This window comes from Peromyscus maniculatus, chromosome 1, assembly GCF_049852395.1.
Source record: "Peromyscus maniculatus bairdii isolate BWxNUB_F1_BW_parent chromosome 1, HU_Pman_BW_mat_3.1, whole genome shotgun sequence".
Classification (NCBI taxonomy): domain Eukaryota; kingdom Metazoa; phylum Chordata; class Mammalia; order Rodentia; family Cricetidae; genus Peromyscus; species Peromyscus maniculatus.
This window is the reverse complement of record NC_134852.1, coordinates 181,685,967-181,705,787: the sequence shown is the minus strand read 5'-3', so window position 1 is coordinate 181,705,787 and position 19,821 is coordinate 181,685,967. Positions and strand designations below refer to the sequence as shown.

At 39.2% G+C, this 19,821-nt stretch overlaps 2 protein-coding genes across 12 annotated transcripts in view; one reads left to right on the top strand and one right to left on the bottom strand.

The window, feature by feature from the left end:
* Positions 1 to 19,821, top strand: part of Ermp1 (endoplasmic reticulum metallopeptidase 1) — a 58,463-nt gene that overhangs the window by 35,000 nt on the left and 3,642 nt on the right. For 2 of the 7 annotated variants that reach the window (XM_042262496.2, XM_042262504.2), the window contains exons 12-15: positions 639 to 841; positions 1,623 to 1,738; positions 7,732 to 7,895; positions 7,985 to 10,548. In XM_042262496.2, the coding sequence (XP_042118430.2) occupies positions 639 to 841; positions 1,623 to 1,738; positions 7,732 to 7,895; positions 7,985 to 8,149 (648 nt within the window). In that variant the 3' untranslated portion in view covers positions 8,150 to 10,548. Of the gene's footprint in view, positions 1 to 638; positions 842 to 1,622; positions 1,739 to 7,731; positions 7,896 to 7,984; positions 10,549 to 19,821 lie in introns of those variants that run through there. The other 5 variants (XR_013048061.1, XR_013048057.1, XR_006064774.2 and 2 more) reach the window with 5 other exon arrangements.
* Positions 13,510 to 19,821, bottom strand: part of Ric1 (RIC1 partner of RAB6A GEF complex) — a 99,398-nt gene continuing 93,086 nt past the window's right edge. For all 5 annotated transcript variants that reach the window (XM_076561986.1, XM_076561992.1, XM_076562000.1 and 2 more), the window contains 4 exons: positions 19,179 to 19,370; positions 17,614 to 17,791; positions 17,276 to 17,464; positions 13,510 to 16,313 (listed from right to left, as the gene is read on the bottom strand). In XM_076561986.1, coding sequence (XP_076418101.1) covers positions 16,025 to 16,313; positions 17,276 to 17,464; positions 17,614 to 17,791; positions 19,179 to 19,370 — 848 coding nt within the window. In that variant the 3' untranslated portion in view covers positions 13,510 to 16,024. The remainder of the gene's footprint in view (positions 16,314 to 17,275; positions 17,465 to 17,613; positions 17,792 to 19,178; positions 19,371 to 19,821) is intronic.

Sequence of the window (19,821 nt, the reverse complement as noted above, 5' to 3'; positions counted from 1 at the left end):
CAGTATATGCTCTAACCACTAAGCCATTTCACCAGCCCCTGTTTGTTTTTTGAGGCAGACTCTTGCAGTATTGCCTAGACTTCCTTCAATTCCTGGGCTCAAATGATCCTTCACTTCAGCCTTCTGAGTAATTGAGACTACAAGCACACAACACACACTGTTCCTGATCAAGTTTATATAAACATCCCCCTCCCCAAGACAGGGTTTCTCTGTGTAACAGCTTTGGCTGTCCTAGAACTCGCTCTGTAGCCCAGGCTGGCCTTAAACTTACAGCAATTCACCTGCCTCTGCCTCGAGTGCTGGGATTAAAGGTGTATGCCACCAGTGCCCAGCTAAATTTTATATATAATTTAAATATACACTCAACTACATTTGTGATTTACATATCTGTCATCTGGTTTAAAAGAAAAAAAAGCACTAATAGTAACTTAGTAATATAAGTTTCCTTTTTGTTTCCCCCCCTTTTTTTTTCCCGGAGCTGAGGACCGAACCCAGGGCCTTGCACTTGCTAGGCAAGCACTCTACCACTGAGCTAAATCCCCAACCCCTTGTTTCCCATTTCTAATCAATTGTGAACTGGGGTAGGAATGTGGGTGAAGTAGCTGAAACCGTTTCCTTACTTGTCTTGTTCTTTTTAGCACATGAGTAGAACTTTTCATAACTTGGAAGGAAATGTAGTAAAAAGAGACTCTGGAATATGGATCAATGGGTTTGATTACACTGGAATGTCTCACATAACACCTCACATTCCTGAGATCAACGATACAATCCGAGCTCACTGTGAGGAGAATGCCCCACTCTGTGGCTTCCCTTGGTATCTGCCAGTGCACTTTCTGATCAGGTTGGTCATTACTTTTTGTTTAAGTTGGGGGTCAGTTCCCAAATTCTGTCAGTGTATCAGGGTTCTTATTAATTGAAACTTATCAACTTAGTCAAGTATTGTTTGTAATGCTTTACAAAGAACAAAAAAAAATGCTTGTTTGTAATATAACTACAAACTTCTGATTTCTTTAGTCAGATAATGGACTCAGGAGAATGTTTTAAGAAGTCTCTCTTCAAGAAACCTGAGTAGTAGTTAGAAAGGGTGACCCTCCTGAAATAATACAAACAACATTTACAGCTTCATCCCAGCTTGAGATGGTTTTAGAGTTGGCATCTCAGGATTGCATCAAGGAAATAGGATGGGTAGTGGAAATGCCTGGGTAATTCCTGTTCTTATAAAAATGATACACTTTATGTATATGTATGTTTTTCCTGCATTTATGTACACAGTGTGTGTGCCTTGTGCCTTTGGAGGCCAGAAGAAAGCATTCACTCTCCGGTTCTGGAGTTACAGGTGGCTGTAAGCTGCCGTGTAGATGCTGGGAACTGAACCTGGGTCCTCTTCAAGAGTAGCCTGGGCTTTTAACTGTTTAGCCATCCCCCCAGCCCTTAACTTCTTTGATCTTAAAGTTAGAAAGGATTTTTTTACACAGCCTGGGCATCAGAGGAGCTGGCATTATTTATCATATTCATTAGGTGGTTTTCATACCCCTTTGTATATTCTCAACTCTTCTTCTCTGAGTTATGTTTTACTATCAGTTAATAAGGCATCCTAAATGTCAACACTACCTTTCCAATAGGAAAAATTGGTATCTTCCGGCTCCAGAAATTTCTCCAAGAAATCCTGCTCATTTCAGACTTATATCCAAAGAGAAGACACCATGGGATTCTATAAAGTTGACCTTTGAAGCAACAGGTGAGAGTTTTCTTTTCACCTCACTTCCTAAGCTTTTTAGTAAGTTGCCATTTATGTCTTCCCATCCATCTGTCCATCCGTCCATCCATCCATCTACCCACCCACCCACCCACCCATTCACCCATCTTCTGAGACTCCCATTGTAGAGCTCAGGCTGGCCTCTGATTGATGATCTTTCTGCCTTAGCCTCTTGAGTGATGGAACCATGTGCCATAATACCTTATAGTATTTCTAACAGTAACTGCAACGTCCTTCTTCAAGAAAATCTAATATATTTTTATTGCTTAGAACAGTTTTAGGATTACAAAAAATTTGCGTAGAAACTACACTTTAAAGCTTATCGATTTTATTCATTTTCCCCAAAAAACAGTTTTTGGATTAGTTGATACTCTCCTTTGAATTCTGCTCTAGACTACTTTTGTCCTACTTGTTTTTATTTAATTTACTCTTCTTTTTCTTGTCTAGTAAAGTGGAGGCTTAACTACCTCCTTTTGATTGTTATTCCTAATATAGACATTCAGTGCTATGAATTTCTTTTTGAATACTGCTCACGCTCTTGGTTAAGGTTCCTTAAAATTTTTATACCTGCAGCTTTTTACACCTGAGAAAATTTTATTTGGCTCTGGGGCTATAAAATAGGTATACAAATAAATCATTTACTGATAATAAATTAGAGAAATTTATTTTAAAAGTTCTTTGGTGTACATACAATTTTACCAACAAAAGCAAGTTTGCACAGTGCGGAGATGGTTGTCCTCGTTTATTTTCTACATGAAGAATTACAACTTGAATACTTGCTGTTTTCAGATTTAGAGCATCTCCTGTATTTCCAAAAGTTGATCAATATTTTTTTATAGTCATCAGAGTGCCACTCCAAATAAATAGGTAGTACAAATGGCAGAAGTACAGTTAGGGCCAATGTAGAAATTGTAAAATTTTGTCCTAATCAGAAGACAAAATTCATTTATGAAACTTGTCAGGAACTCAAACAGCAAGTCTAAAAATTAAAGTCTAACACATTCCAGTCCAAAGATAGTCAGATTTGATATTTATATGCTGATGAATGAAGGTAAAAATATTGTAAGTGTATGACTATATGACTGTTATGTTTCTGCAAGAGAAGACAATTTTGTACAGACAGTATAAACACTAATTCATAACCTAATGAATATCAAATCTAAGCAAATATGTTTCAGGCAGCATTTGGTACATCGCATACATAATACAAAGTATTCATGTTGTGTGTTCAGATCCAAGGCTGTGTTTAAGTCATGGACTACATTATAGGTGAAGGCTTTAGAAATACCTTGGATTCATTTGATGTTTTTCTTAATTACTTTTCTGTTGCTGTGCTAAGACACTGACCAAGACAACCTGTAAAATAAAAGCATTTAGTTTGGGGCTCACAGTTCCAGAGGGTCAGAGTCCATGACTATCATGATGTGGAACAAGGTGACAGGCATGGTGTTGGAGCAGTAGCTGGGAGCTTGTGTTTTGGTCTATGAGCATAAAGCTGGGAAGGCTAAGTAGGAATGGTGTGGGCTCTTGAGACCTCAGTGCCTGCCCCAGGCACACACCTCCTAGTCCTTGCCAAACAGTTCCACCAACTGGGGAGTAAGCATTCAACTTGATGCGCCTGTGGAGGCCATTCTCATGCAGACTGTCACAGTGTGTGTGTGTGTGTATGTGTGTGTGTGTGTGTGTGTGTGTGTGTGTGTGTGTGTGTACATACTTCAGAAACCTTTTACTGTTGCTAACTTTCCCTTGATTTTCCCCCCACCTCCCCGCATACACACATTTAGTTATACAACCTGCAAGCTATACAAACCATAGTTTATGAGGCTGGCTCTAGATTCTACAAATTTATGTTTTAGTGCTTACTTCAAAATACTAAAACAAAACCCTTTCTCTTGACACTTGTTCCTAGAACTTCACCCATGCAAGGCAAGTGTTCTACTACTGAACTACATCCCTGCCCTTGAGACTTCTGTATTGACCTATTTGTTATCAGAAGTGTGTTCTTTAGTTTCCAAATAATTCCAGATTCTTTTTCTGACATCAGTTTCTTCTTTAATCTCATTTTGAGTCAAGAAATCAGTTTCCATGATTTCTATTGTAAATACATTAAGGTGTGCTGTATGCTAAGGATTCAGTGGCTTGGGTAATGCTCCTTGTGTCTTGTATAATATTAGAGGGGCCAGCCTTAATACCATACATCCCAGGGGCTCAGGAGAGAAAGTACGAATGGCGAGGACTATTTTCAGGAAATAGAATCTCAGCACACAGAGCTCTTAGTCTAGTCATTTATTCTCCCAAATCTTCTTCTTCCCCCCCATGCCCTGGGAGTCGCGGTATATATACACTTACAAGCCGTAATCCCTTGGCAGTACAAAACCAGGCTTCCAGGGTCAAATGGAGGGGTGATAAGAATCACATAGAGCGACAATAACCGTTAATTATCATTTGCAACCCCAAAGGGAAATGAATTAACTAAAGGCTGAATTCAGGTAATATCTAAGAAGAGAGATCTTATGTGCTCAACTATAATCTTAAACATGATTGGTAGAAAATGTTAAGAATCTATAAGTTGCTAGGTCAATGCGAGAAAATAAAACTGCTTTCTTTTTTCCTGTGGCTCCTATCTGTCCAAGCTATCTGCCATTTATCTGCAGGGTGGGGCAAAGTGTGCTTGGTCGCTAGGCAACCTGTATACAGCTAGATGCCTCTGGTGATAGTTAAAGGGAGATCTGGAACTGGAGATAAGATTTGGGAAAGGAGAGGAAGTTAAGCTTAATTGGCACATCCGCCAGGCCTTCTCAAACAGGTAGTCTGGATGCCTAAATCTGTTCTTAGAGAGTACAGAGGTATCTCTGGTAAGGTACTTTCTTCTGTCTGGGGATGGACCTGGCCGGATGCTGCCAATGATGGTAATTACAGGGAGGCTTGAACTGGGATTCTGGCTGAGCATAGCTGTCAGCGCAGGTTATCCACATTTTCCTTTAGTAGAGGGGAAATGGTGCCCCATAAATGATGGAAAAGCTACAACAGCACACAAGAAACTCACAGCAGGAAACAGCTGATAATCAAAAGCCAATATCACCACGGCTCCTTGAGCCTCAGCTTGATCTCTGGAAGGCCCTTGGCTTCTTCCAGGTATTAGCTTGTCATAACCGGCTGCGATCCTCCTTTGTGTATTTCTGCAGCATTTGTGAGCTGCTACTGTAGGATGGACATTCTGTCACTGTCACGTGGGCCCAGTTTCAGTTAGCTGTGAGGTTTTGTCTTATCCATACTCAGGCTATGCTGGTAGGTGAATATAGTTGAGTGTTGTTATGTCTTATAGACTACTTCTTGACCTTATATAATTGCCTTTTCACCAGTGAAAATTTTCATTGAGTCAACTGTAGCTCCCCAAAGCTTTCTGTTGATTACTGCTAATTTAAAATTGTATATTTTTATGCCTATATTTATTTTTGCACTATATGCATATTAGGTAAATACTCTATCACTAAGCTCTATCTCCAGCACCTTCCATTACTTTTAATCTATGTGTCTTTGTATTTAAGGAGGATTTCTTATAGACAGTACTTAGGTGGGTCTATTTTATTACCCAGTTTAAAGGGTTAATATTTTTGCCTTTGTTCTTTTTGTCTTCCACTCTTTTTATGCCTTAATGTAATTTTCACTGAGCCATTAACTACTCTTTAAAAAAACTTTTTTTTGTTGTTCTGGGCAGTGGTGGTGTGCTGTGGATATCGTTCTATATAAATAAAACACTGATGGCCAGTGACCAGGCAGGAAGTAGGTGGCCAGGCAGGAAGTAGGTGGGACAAGGAGAGAGGAGAATTCTGGGAAGCGGAAGGCTGAGGGGAGAGACACTGCAGCCACCGCCAGGACAAGCAGCATGTAGAGACTCTGGTAAGCCACCAGCCACGTGGCAAGGTATAGATTTATGAAAATGGGTTAATTTAAGATAAAAGAACAGTTAGCAAGAAGCCTGCCACGGCCATACAGTTTATAAGTGATATAAGCGTCTGAGTGATTATTTTATAAGTGGATTGTGGGACTGCAGGGCTTGGGGAACCTGGAGAGAAGCCCTCCAGCAACAGTGGTGCATGCCTTTAATGCCAGCACCTGGGAAGCAAGCAGATCTCTGTGAATTTAAGGCCAGCCTGGTCTACATAACAAGTTCCAGGACAGCCAGAGAAACCCTGTTTTGACAAAAAACAAAACACACCCAACGTTTTGTATTTGCATATGTGTGTCTGTGTCAGTGTATGTCATATGTCTGCAGGTACTCAAAGAGGCCTGAAGGAGAGTGTCTGATCTCCAGGAACTGGAGTGAAGGCAATTGTAAACTGCTCAATGTGGATGCTGGAACTAACCTCTGGTTCTCAGAAAGGGCAGCAAGTGTTCTTAACTGCTTCGACATCTTTCTAGCCCTGCTGTAGTTTTATTTTTAGTAATTGCCCTTGAGTTTGAAATGTGTATCTGCAACAAATCCAGCTGCACTTTCAAACAACACTGTACTGCCTGGTGGGTATGCCTTTGATTTGCCTGAGGCAGGGTCTTGCTCTGTAGCTCAGTCTTGCCTCAGCTTATGAGTCTTCTGCCTCTGATTTACCAGTACTGAGGTTACAGGTGTGCCACCATACTTGGCCAACTAGTTTATAAAAAGTTTAGCCCTTTGTATAGTTAAATACAAAGGGCAATTAAAATCAGGCCGGGTGTGTTTATACACAATTCCAGTGGAGGCAAGCAGATTTGTGTGTTCAGGGCCAACATGGTCTATATATGGAACTCTAGGCTAGCCAGGTAACATAGTGAGCAGCAGATGCTCTTAATAGCCGAACATCTTTTCAGTCCAAAATTCAACTTATTTTAATGGTTGCTTCAGACTTGCAGTAAGTCTATGTCCTCATTTCACCCCCTTAGGAGCACATGGAGTTGGCCTCAAAAGCAACAGGCAAGTCCTGTGACACTTCTGTGCTTCTTCCTTAAGATGATTACATCTTATTCTGCCTTGTATTTATTTACTTTTGGACAAGCTAGCTTCAAACTCATGGACTCCCTGCTCTCAGCCTCCTGAGGGATTACTGGAGTGTTGGTGGCTGTGACTTTTGTAGTTGTTTTTTTTTTTTTTTTTTCCTTTCTTTTTCCTGGAACTCACTCTGTAGACCAGTCTGGCCCCAAACTCAGAGATCCGCCTGCCTCTGCCTCTCAAGAGCCACCACTGCCTGACCTGGTTATGACTTTTAAGAAGCCTTACTGAAATTTTTGTGTTGTAGTTCACTGTCAGTCAGATACACATTGACCTGAAGACTTGACTTTTCCCTTTTCCACGTTGAGTCTTCTAGGATTTCCCTCATAGTGCTGCCGGCTGATGTACTACATTTGATTGTCACTTCCAACTTAAGAAAACTTAATGAAGTTCTGCTGCTTGCAGACTGACCCCAGACTTCTTGGCAGAGCATTTTGGGTCTTTAGTATAAAGCCTCATAGGCATCTCAAGCTATTCTTCAATAAACAAATCAGAATTATTTCCCCTTTTGATGAATTGTCCATTGTGGAAATGTGATGGTTAACTTTGTGTCCATCTGGCACGACTAACTAGTACCTTGATATTTCTGATAACATATAAATGGGGGGGTGGATTTGAGTCAGGTTGATCTGTTACCATAGTCCAAACACTGAGTGCCTTAAGGAACTTGCCACAGGCAGATTACCTTCCAACTCTTCCTGCAACCTCTTCTGGGGTGGGGGTGGGATTAGGTAAATTACATCAGCAGTTACTTTTCTCATCTAGAGGCTCTGCCTTTTCTGTTCTCTCATTACTTAACCTTGTTACTAGATACTGAACATCCAGGCTGGTACACCTCCTGCCCTGTGGAGAGTCTGCCTCAAGTCACAGCACAGATGAACCATGACAGTGTGGTTTCAGTGTTAACTGTACCGCTTGTCACTGCTGACTGATGGAAATGTTCCTCTTACAGGACCAAGCCATATGTCTTTCTATGTTCGAACCCACAAAGGATCAACGCTTTCTCAGTGGTCTCTTGGCAATGGCACTCCAGTCACAAGCAGAGGAGGGGACTACTTTGTCTTTTATTCCCATGGACTCCAGGCCTCTGCATGGCAGTTCTGGATAGAAGTACAGGTGGGAATTCCCCAGCCTCCCAGATAGTACTTAGTTCTTGGAAGCCAGAACACTGAACTCCAAGGTGACTAACTGATTTTCTCTGTCAGGTATCAGAAGAACAGCCAGAAGGAATGGTCACGGTGGCCATTGCTGCCCACTATCTATCAGGGGAAGACAAGAGATCTTCTCAGCTTGATGCTCTGAAGGAGAAGTTCCCGGACTGGACATTCCCCTCTGCGTGGGTTTGCACCTACAGTCTCTTTGTGTTTTAATAGTGCTTTGAGTACATGCCCCGTGGACATTCCATTGGGCAGTTTCTCTCCCATGTTATATGTTATATATCCCAAGTCAATGAATTTTAATGAGCGGATGTTCAAAGAACTTTTGATATAACACTCTTCAAGACCAAGTACCATATGGGTTAAACTTTGGGGTAGTGGTACCTGGCCTTTTTGTCACTTGAAAATTCCAGTTTTCTGGCACTTAAGCACACGTGGATACTGCCATTCATACAGTCATTTATATGACTGTAAGGACTCAGCAACATACCACTTCATAGCTTTCCTTTGCGGATCAAGAAAGACGTACACTGTTAGACTACTGTTAATGAAATAGGTAAGTCCATGTGTTGTCAGTGGATGGTGGGTAAAATACCACTCGCTGGGATGGTGGCTCTCCTTGTCTATAACTGCAGTCACAGGAAAGTGACTGTCATGAAGAAGGAAGCCCCGAGAGCTACATTTCTTCAGGCAGCCATTAGGGTGTTTTTGTGTCTGTTCTGAGGCTTGAGCCCTGTGCCTGACTCCCAGTCCTGGAAGCCACTTCTGGACCGCTTTCCTGAGGTAGCATTCATTGTCTGCTTTCCTCTCAAACATGTTCCTGTCATTTAGGAAGAGAACATTTTTCAGCTACATTTCCTCACAGTTCATGGGCTATTTTATTTGTGCAACATAAGACCTACACTTCTTCCCCAGAGCACTGGGTTGCTAGCATGGCTATTCTGTGGTGGAAGAGGAGGATGGTGGGATATGCTATAGAACATTTATTCTGTTTGTTTTATAGGCATCCTCTGTTATACAAGGTTAATCCTAAGAACATAATTTTATTGCTACATTGGGTTTTCTGTTTTCTAGCAAATGAAGAAGTTCTTATAACTTGCTCTTAGTGAGACTGGCTATCCTGACACTGAGGTTGTAGCTTATATAAGAATGAGAAAACTATACCTTTATCTGTGTTCAGATCCTGCATAAAAGCAGCAGTAAGGTTTAGCGGTGCTTTTCACTTGGAAGACAAGGATGTGGCTTGTGAAGTATGTCAGCAGTGCCTCTTGTGGCTTCTCTAGGTTCCATCGGTGACAGGTGAAGAGTAAAATATGCTAGTTTCTTTTTTACATTAACAAATGTAAAAAGACAAAATTTGAGTTAGTCAACAAACATGACCCAAGATCTAGTTGAAAGAAAAGCCATAGTAAAGCAGAAACAAAACAAAATGTACTGTCAGGGAGGAACAGGAGGTTGTCTCTCAGAGTGGCCCTCAGCACCATCTGAATTTCAGCAAGAGCACAGTTAAGTGTGCACTGCAGGAGAGAACTTCCTTAAAATTGCTTGTGTGATATGTCAGTTTCTAATCATGTTCCTTGTATTGCCTGCTTAATCTCTAACTCCTTAAAACCTCTCTGTGCCCATGCAGACAGACACAGGGCTGCAGCTACAGCTGAATGGTAATGTGCTGACTGCCACATGTATTGACACTCTACAGTGGAGCCACTGTTTTTGCTGGGCTTAACAAAGATCCTATCTATCAGCGCTTCAAGTGGCTGGCTCCTGCCGTGTATGTATTATCTGTCAGGTAGTGCTTAAGATTTGCAGCCTGTAGAGAACCACAGCTGATGAAAATAAGTAATAGTACTAATAGCTCAATGAATTTCAAAATATGGGCTTATGTTCTGGTCTTGGTTTAATCTGAAATTGATTACTAGAAATTATAGGGGAGGGGAAGTAAAACATCATGCTGAAGAAGCATATAAAAAACAAGATGTTCTCTGATTTCTTTCCTTTTGGCAGGGTGCCATTGTCCTTTTTGGCATAATCATGGTTTTCTGCCTTTGGGTTATTTCTCTATGCAAACAGTTTTGATTTTCTTTAACATTATGAAACTTTGATATTATGCATCCAGTAACAAGATGCTCAGTTTCAGGGCATGCTTAGAGGCCAGAAATGGTCAAGTAATTACATACAGTATTCTTTCGGCTTTTAATAAGCACACTCTGTAGTTATCAGTAACCCTCTTTTAAAGATTATCTGATCACTTGAGTAATTCACTTCTAAAAAGATATTTTCAGGGTCTCAGTAATGCATCCCCCCCCCAATGAGTGTAAATATAGGCAGCACAATAGGAGGAATATAAAGAATTGTGATTTCACAGTTCTTAATATTTAAGAATGATTGTCCTACGTGTTTCCAGTTTAGCAGCTGTAATTCAATGTCTAAGATTCCCCCAAGGTTCTACCAAAAGGAGGTTGGACCACAACCAGCATATGTGACTCAGGAAGCTCCTAGAAAAATGTGTGTGGTCTGTTTCTTTTCTTCACTGCTTTGCTGACTTATTGAGGGTTAACTGTTGCCTTACGATGTTACTGAAATAAACTTTTTAACATACTGGTTGGAAAAAATGGATCTTTTACAACTGCTTTTATTCTATCTCCATATATTAAAGCTACTTTATGTTCCTAGTCTTTTTATATATATCAAAAAAAATCTACATGGTTAAGCATAACTGCTATTTTTTTTTTTTTTTTTTTTGGTTTTTCGAGACAGGGTTTCTCTGCGTAGCTTTGCGCCTTTCCTGGAGCTCACTTGGTAGCCCAGGCTGGCCTCGAACTCACAGAGATCCGCCTGGCTCTGCCTCCCGAGTGCTGGGATTAAAGGCGTGCGCCACCACCGCCCGGCGCATAACTGCTATTTTAACAAGTGGTGTAAGCAAAGAATTCAAGATGGGAATGCTCACTTCACATAGAGTCTTTTTACCTGGAATGAAATGATGCATCTGAATTTCAAAGAAATAAAAATAACCTGCTTAGAAAATGGTAAAATCCTGAGCATATTTAGGCTTAAATCCTCTCCACTGGGAGAGGAAATCACAAAAGGATTATTATTATTATTTTTTTAAACAGGGGGCTAGGGATAAGAGCAGGGAAAGAAGTTACCTTGCAGTCTGTGACTCACAGTAATTCTCAGCACCCAAGGAAAGGCTAGAATCAGGACAAAGACATTTCTCCACACTCTTAGTTTTCTAAGCGGATTCCTTCCCAGCAGTTCAATACAAGGTGAAACAACAATTTTTGTTCTTGTCCTTTTAGGGCCAATAAAGACACAATGCATGTATGTATGCCTCATTATGTTGAACTTTTTAAAACATACTTGACTGCAAAAATTATTGAGAATTTATTTAATCCAGTTATTCTGACCAAGTAGGACTAGTGAAATGCACCATACTAACAGAATAAATGATGCTCTGCTTTGAGCATCCCAGAAGAGGCTTTCCTCTAGCTGGTAAAAGTCATCAGTGAGATGATAAAAGACTGGAAGAAGACAAGATGTCCGTCATTGTTACTCCTTTTTGAACATCATTCTGGTTGTTCCAGCCAGGGCCATCTGGCAAGGAAAGACAAAACACTCAGATCCTAAATGCAGAGTCAAAATTATATCTGGTTGCAAATGACATGACTGTCTATATAAAAAAATCAAAAGATGAAATTAAGCATTCCATTTATAAGAATACCATGAAGCATGAAACAGAACAAAAAGCAAAACCTACAAGATACTGCTGAAAGAAATCAAAGGCCTGATTTGAAAGATATGTTCCTGGATTGGGAAGCATGAAACTAAAAAGGACCACATTCTTCAGATTTGTTTACACATTCCATACAATTCCTATGCAAGTCCCACTTTGGGTGTACGTACACTGAAAAGATGGTCCTAAATTCACATGGAACCGCAAGAGTCCTGGAATAGCCAAAATAGCCTTGAATGTATAAGTAAATGTAGTACTTGGACTTCCAAAGCCTCCTATAGAAAGCAAGAATCGTCCAGTGTGCTGCTGCCATAAACAGATCATTTTAACAGATACCAATTGTTGTAATTGAGTCCAGAAAGAAGCTCACACATAGTCTGTTTTTGACAGTTCACAGGGGGGAAAGTCTTTTCCATATATTGTACTCAGACAACTGAGTATCCATATGCAAAAGATTAAAGTTAGAGTTTTTCATATATACAAAAATTATTTTAAAATTAACTCAAAGTGTTTGAGCTACAACTATAAAGCACAGATATAAATATTTATAACTTTGGGCTAAATTGTAGTTTCCCAGCTTTGAAACAAAAGCACAGCAACAAGGAAAGAATAAACTGTGGACTCCTATCAACAAGAAAAGCTGTTTCAAAAGACAGTATCAAGGAAGGTAAATCATAAAGAATGAGAAAATACTAATCATAAACTTGGATAAGGCCTCGTATCCAAAAATATATAAAAATCACTGGTAAGCCAAAGATAAAAATGACTTTCAGTTTGGTTTCAAAGGTATCCAAGTAAGTGTCTACTAACCATATAAAAAGATACACATAAGCCATTTTCATGCAGCTCTTGAAAGACTTTGACTAAGATGATAAGTTTAGGTAGCAGAAGCTGGAGCCTTCATTCACAGCTAATGGGAACTTTAGTGTAGGCACCCTGGCATATAGAACTTGGCATTTGCCCAAGGACATAGTCACTCTATCATCCATCATACAGAGAACTGAAAACACATCCTGGTTCCCCAAATCCTCTTCCTTTTCTATGGAAATATGATCCAAGATTCTCAGTGGGTTCCTGAAGCCTTAGATACATGATACTTTCTCCCTATATATACATCTATGATAAAAGTTTTGAGTTAGGTACAACAAGAAATAGGTATAACAGTGTGCTATAATAAAAGCTATTAAAAATTTAGAAATTGTTTATGTCTGTATTTTAGATTTAGTACTTTTTGGGCCTCTGTTGAAGACAAAACAGGGTAAGGGAGAACTGCTATGTGAATGTTTTAGTGTTACATTCTAAAATTGAAAACTCAAACTGTAACCTTTAAAATGGATAGTAAACATATCTACACGACAGCATTACTTAGCTTTAAAAAAAGTAAAGTAGATACTATACATAAAGAATTTTGAAAACATAATGCCAAGGTAATAAACACCCACGTACTAGATGTTTCTGTTTGGAAATGTCTGGAATAAGGAAATCCACAAAGCATATTTAAGGACTGTGCTAATCATTTTCAATTTACCTACCAGGGAAGACACCTAGTTTCCTGTATACTTCTGTTTGGTGATTACATGGTGTGCATAATTTTCTATCATTTCTTCACTGTATTTGAACTTGTACGCCCATGTTATGAATGGTTCAATATTCTGTCATCAGGCACTTAGATGTTCCCACTTTGTATCTACATATAAATATTTTAAATATATTTGTCTGAACTGTACTTCATTCAGAAGAATGTAAATGGTGGGACTGTAAAATGAAAATTATTTTTTGTGGCATTTTAATACATACCCTTATTTTTTTGTGCCGTTAGCCTGAGATAAGGAAACAAAAGTTCATGTCATAGTTTTATTACCTTACCAAGGGGTGAGGGGTACACAGTACAGAAGCAGCAGCAACTTTAATCACAAGCAAAGGTGGTTTTTAATCCCCAAGTGATTTGTTTTGGTATCAGCAAGATATTTAACCATATATATTAACTTTCAAATAGTTATGCCGAGTATTTAAGCTCATTAAATATATGGCTTACACAGTTGATATGTTTTGAACCAAACAATACAGCAAAACAAAATTTTTAAAAAAGTATCTAACCACCAAAGAATAGTTTTCTTAAGCTCACCAACTTTCTTGCCTTGGTGTTTCCTAGTTCTACTAGTTAGACACTGTACATTTCATCAAAGAGTCATTCCCAGCCCGAACCACAGGAGAAGCATTAATAACCCTGACCCAGCTGTTCAGATTGGAGGTGAGGAGAGATGATTGGGCACGGCAGCACACAATTCTAGAATCCCAGCAACTGAAGCAGTAACCGACAAGTTACAGATTGCTATGCAGCTTGGGCAAGGCTCTGCCTCAAAAAAAAAAAAAAAAAAAAAAAAAAAGGGTGGGGGGGCAGGGATGTGACTTACTAGTGAAGGACTTGGTTAGGGGCCCTAGGCTCATCTTTAATGCTGCCCCACCACCACCAAAAAAAGTGAGATTAACTCAGCAGCAGCAGCCATTTAAGACATTTGAAATTTGCTGCTTATGATGGTAACTTGTTTTTATTAACTAAATAGTCACACTAGAAATTGACATAACACAAAAGAAATGCTGGCTCTTCTCCCTAATGGGATGAGACAGAAGAAACTTCAGCTTTGTTTTGTTTGCTTGCTGCACTACATGTACTTACACAGGAAACTTTATTCTGTATTTTAAAGTTCAGAACAAGGTGATGGTTTAAGACGACTTAAATAAAGTAGCACCAGAAGGACCAGGTAACAAGAGTCACATATTTTACCCACTCAGGAGTTTTATTATGTAAAATTATTGCACTTCTAATGTAGAAAGTAAATAACAGTAAATTACCAAATTCAATAATTTTAAATAGTTGGTGAAATTTGAAGTAATTTCAAAATAATTTTGAGCTTCCCTCTAAAGATTGTTGCCTAAGAAGACTAAATCTGTCTCTTTAAAAAGTAGAATAGAGGGCTGAGTTTTATTTCTAAGCTATATCTGCACTATAAGAGGCTGTTTTACATAGTGGTATGAATTTGGTCCACATCAAATACATTGTTATAAAAATAAACAAGATTTCATAAAAAATAACATTGCATTCCTTGTTCAAATTGCACAGTACAAATAAGCTATCTAAATTAATACTGTTATTATTTAGAATTACATATGGTGGGTATGTGTTTAGTCTGAAGCAACTGAATATGTAGTTCTGCTTTCATAATGTACGAAAACTAAAATTTAAGTCATGTCTAGAAATACATAAAATATTTTTAAACTTTACAATGAAGAATTTACAGACTAATTTTTAGTAGTTGATAATACAGGATCCCAGTCTATTTACATAAAAGCCCATTTTTATTCAATTTACAAAAGCAATAAATAAGAAACTACATTAATTTGCACAAAACCTCTTCCACTTCATGATCAGTGGGACTACTACTACTTTACAGCTGAGCCAATAAACCTGTCTCTATAAAGACCTCTCATTTTGGAAAGAAGAACAAGTCTTTATTCCAAGAGTGAGTATAGTCATGCAGAATCCAGCATAAAACCTTACAGATTATAATACATGCCTTAAAAATATGGACAGTGCCTTTGCATATATTTACATAAGAGTATTCACAAAAAGATACAGTTCTTTGATACAAAAATTTAGTGGTGTCAGCATAATTGACAAGAACCCCTCACCCTCTGTCCACACTGATCGAGTAGGAATTAAGCTTGCTCAAACAGGCACATTAACTCACAGGTACAGCTTCCATCGGTTCAGGACTGCTAGAGAACAGAGTACTAAATCCAAGAAGTCTTTGTCCATGAACCACACTGTGTGAGAGTAGCATCTATTCAGAGTACTGACTAGAGTCCAGCTGACTATACAAGGAAGCAAACAAGTAGCTCAGGTACCTGATGAGCTATAGCAAGCACCTTAGCATTTATTTAAAAGAAAGTTAAAAAACAACCCACCCCACAAAAACAAAACCAGCCTAGACATACACCGAACCAGAAAATATATAAGCTATAAGTAGTGAAAAAGCTCACCTGGGGCAAAATAATCCCTACACACTAAGAACTACTAATCTGTTGTGAATAAAACAAAAATACTCTACGTGTATATGTATATTATGCTCATTACTTTCTAGTGCAGCTTACATTTTTCTTATGAAAGATGCTTTGATACCACATTTTTCATGGAGTCAAAGAGATTTAGTGGAAGAGTTCATTAAAATATAATACTTTACGAAAGAGTTTCTGACCCTTGTTCTTTTACCTGTTCGGTCATTCAGCCAGGTCAGCATGTACTCAGTTGCATGCTGCTGTGATAATACTGCCTGTTATGATGTTCCTTGCTGCTGTCAGGACACACAACAGTCATAAGCCCCATCCTGAAATGGCTCTTCCTCATCTGCTTGTGTTGTGTCCTCTTCTTTTCGGCTGACCACGCTGTTACTCCCAGTCTCACTCTGAGAGATGCTTGCTCGGCTGGAAGAGCCCCTGCTCTCCTCTGCTCTGGGGCTGCTCTGTTCAGGAGTCTTACCCACTGTTATTGGCTGAAAGGTGTCAGGCTGGACCTGCTCTTCTGTTATTTCGCTGAGCTTCTGCAGTTGTGGCTTAATGATGTTTAAGAATGGCTTATATCCAGGGCTGAGGAAAGGGGGGAAATTAGTTGTCATCTGTTGTAATTCAAAGACTTGGTAGAGGGGCTGGGGAGATAGCTCAGTCAATAACAGACTTGTTGTGCAGGCCTGAGGTCTTGATCTCAAGCCCTAGCACCCACATAAAAAGCTGGTGTGGTGGTGCTGAGAAGGCACAGATAAGGTTTCTGGAGGCGTGCTGGACAGCCAGCCCACCCAAATCAGTGAGCCCCAGATCCCAGTGAGAAACCCTATCGAAAAACAAGGTGCACAGCTCCTGTGGGATGGCACCTGAAGCTGACCTCTGTCTTCTGCATGTGTACACAGGTACAATGGCATACACACATGAGTGCTTAGATAAACTTATAACGGACATCAGTGCAGTCTTTAGTTTCTTAGTAGTAAGGGCAAGGACTGTTATTTCAAAATTAGTATTACAATTAGAAACAAGGAATAATAGATTTTAGACCCAAAGGGATCATTTGAAAACTATCTAACTGAAATACATTTGGTAAGTAAGGGAAGTAAACAGCTCCAAATCTGTACATGACTGCTGACAAAGACATGCCCTCTCAGCTACCACCCACTACTTCTAACCTGGAGATGCTAGCAACTGACACCGAGTGTTGAAATTGATCTAGACTCATAACCTGTCTTTTCATGCAGACTTTATTTTAACCACACAACTACCATCTAAGTCCCAGTCTCATTCTTCCACCACTTGTATGGTGTCAATCATAAGCCAGCATATGCTTCCACATTATAAACTAACCAACACTATAAACTAGTCAATGGACAGTACCCATTCAAATGGCCGAGGACACAATGGTTAGAGAAAATGACTTTAAAACATAAACATGAAAGCATTTTTAGTTCCACACACTTAAAAACCTCTAAAATGAATGAGTTATAAGTTGGTTTTTTGGGGGTGGGGTGGGGTGGGGTAGAGTGGGGGTGGAAACCAGCACTTACCAGTCTGTAGAGGCCCATCGGTCCACAGCATGCAGCCCTGTTTTTATGTTCTGTAACATCTCTCCATCCATCTCTGAGGACTGGGCAATACTCAGAATCTGATTGACTACTGAGGATTCTCGGAGAATCAGGCCAATGACAACACACCAATCCAGACATCCTGCCTCCATGAAAATGTGCAGCAAATAACTATATATAAAGCAACAAAAGAATGATTTTTATGAAAGAGATCTGTTGATACACAAAGGGCAGTAAGTACTAAGAAAGTAGCTCCAATTTCTACCTGCACACAGAATCCTGGCTAAGTTTTTGTGTTTTCAACAATCTGAGAAACTCACCGAAGCTGAACTTGAGATTTATGAGGGCCTTTACTTGCCAACTCCATGGAGATGTGCTCCAACTCAGACTGAGTCAAACTGAGTGTGGAGAAATTTTCATCCACCATTGTCCAGTCTCCATCCACCATGGAGCTGCTTTCAGTCAAGTCTGTGGCTGAACCAATGCTGCATTCATCACCTGATGAAGAAGTTTCAGAAGTTAAGAAAGAGCTTTTCATTTCATAAGTGAGTATCTGCCTTTCGTTATAAATATTAGTGATTTCCTAAATGCTGATTGCTCCTCAAGATTTCAAAATGAAAACAATCTTGCTAAAACAGCCATTATATGAACAACACATATATTTTAAGAGCTAGCAAGGCAATAAAAATAAATTATATGCCTTAAGATGGGAAAACATTCTAATTTTACAATTAGAATAGCAGTTAGAAGCCTTCACCCACAACAGAAGCTTCAGTAACAGTGATGACAAAATGGTAGCTCAAGACTAGGTAAATACTTGACTACTAAGAAAACAGGAAAAAATTAATCTGGGCTTGTAGAGCAGATATATAGTCTCAATTTCTTGGGTGGCTGAGACAGGAGGATAAAGGGCAGAATCAAAAACTTAGTAAGACCCTATCTCAAGATTTAAAATATAATAAAAAACAAAAAACAAATAAAAAAATAAAGGGGAGGGCTTGAGGTATAGTTCAGTGACGTATGCTTATTTAGCATGCAGGAGGTCCTAGGTTCGATCCCAAGTATTGGCTATCCCCTCCTCCACAGAAAAAAACAAAACAAAAACAAAGCCCAATTACTATTGAAGCTTTTGTATTTTATAATCCCACAGCAGCACACATGGCTTCAAATCTTTTCTGCTTGTGGTTTAACAATTACTGTAGAGCAGACATTGGCACGTTTTTGTAAAATGGCCACATAGTATTTCAGGCTTTGAAAGCCAAGAGGTAAAATGAAAATTATATATAATAAATGAAAAAGAATTTTCATAAACTTTATTAATGAAACAAAAACTAGTGATCAAAGTACATTTTTATGACAAAAGTCTACTTATTCTACAATAGAATTCCTAATATGATGATGACATTTTATCACCTGGAATTCAAAGATAGTATTTCCTTATCAAAATTAATAGCAAAGGGTCAACAAGATGGCTCAGAGAGTAAAGGCACTTGCCACCACATAATACAAGCCCTACAGACAACCAGAGTTTGATCTCAGAAACTCACAAAAAGATTGAAGGAGAGAATCACACAAAGTTGTCCTCTGACTTCCACATGTGTATTCTCCCACACACATAACAGACACACATACACAATAAATATAAACTAAAAAACTTGATTGCAAAAATTTACACAGTGCTGACCTGTATTTCATATAACTAAAATATATATGATAAAGCATTGTTAAAGCCAATTTGTCCTTATCTATCTCTATAGGCAGATGTTTAAAGACTAATTCTTCAGGACATTCAAAAAAGTATGATGTTATATCTTGGAAATGCTATGGCACACGATCTCTTCCCAAACAAAAACTCAAGAAGTTTGTTCCTTTATTAGATATATACCTTTATTAGATAATGGTGACAGGAAAGCATCTTGCATTTGTGGTCCAGGGGATGAGGCTATGTCTGCATCATGATGGGTGGGGCCGATGTTGCTGAGCCAGCTCTGACTTCGTTGGATGTTAGAGATGCCAGCATCCATCTCAGGGGTTATGAAAGGGTCAGCTGACTGAGACTTTAACAGCTGTTCTCCTACTGCATGGTAAGTCCAGAAGCAAAAAAAAGGTGTATTGCCATTCCAAATATGATCAGTTCAAAGCCAATCATCACATATGGTATCATTATTCCAAACTAGGGATGTGAAATTATGGGAAAGACTATTTCTGAGCCATCTTATGTCTCTTACTGTACCTAGGCCACGATTTAGTCTCTTGATCTAAGTGACTTGCTTGGTTCCTACAAACCCAAAGTTTCCAAACACCACGATAAAATGGTTTTGTTTTAATAACTGGAAAAATATCTGAATTTACAAACTTTTTTCTTTTACTCAAACACGGTTTCACTTTTTCCTCTCCAAGTTCAGAAAATGGCACGATTGTCACAGACACTCATCACCTGGGATGAGTTCTCTCAGGCAGGCATAGCTGAGTTCATTTGAGGCTCCCTACTGACTCAGTTTGGATTCTTTGCCGCAGTAAGGTCAATA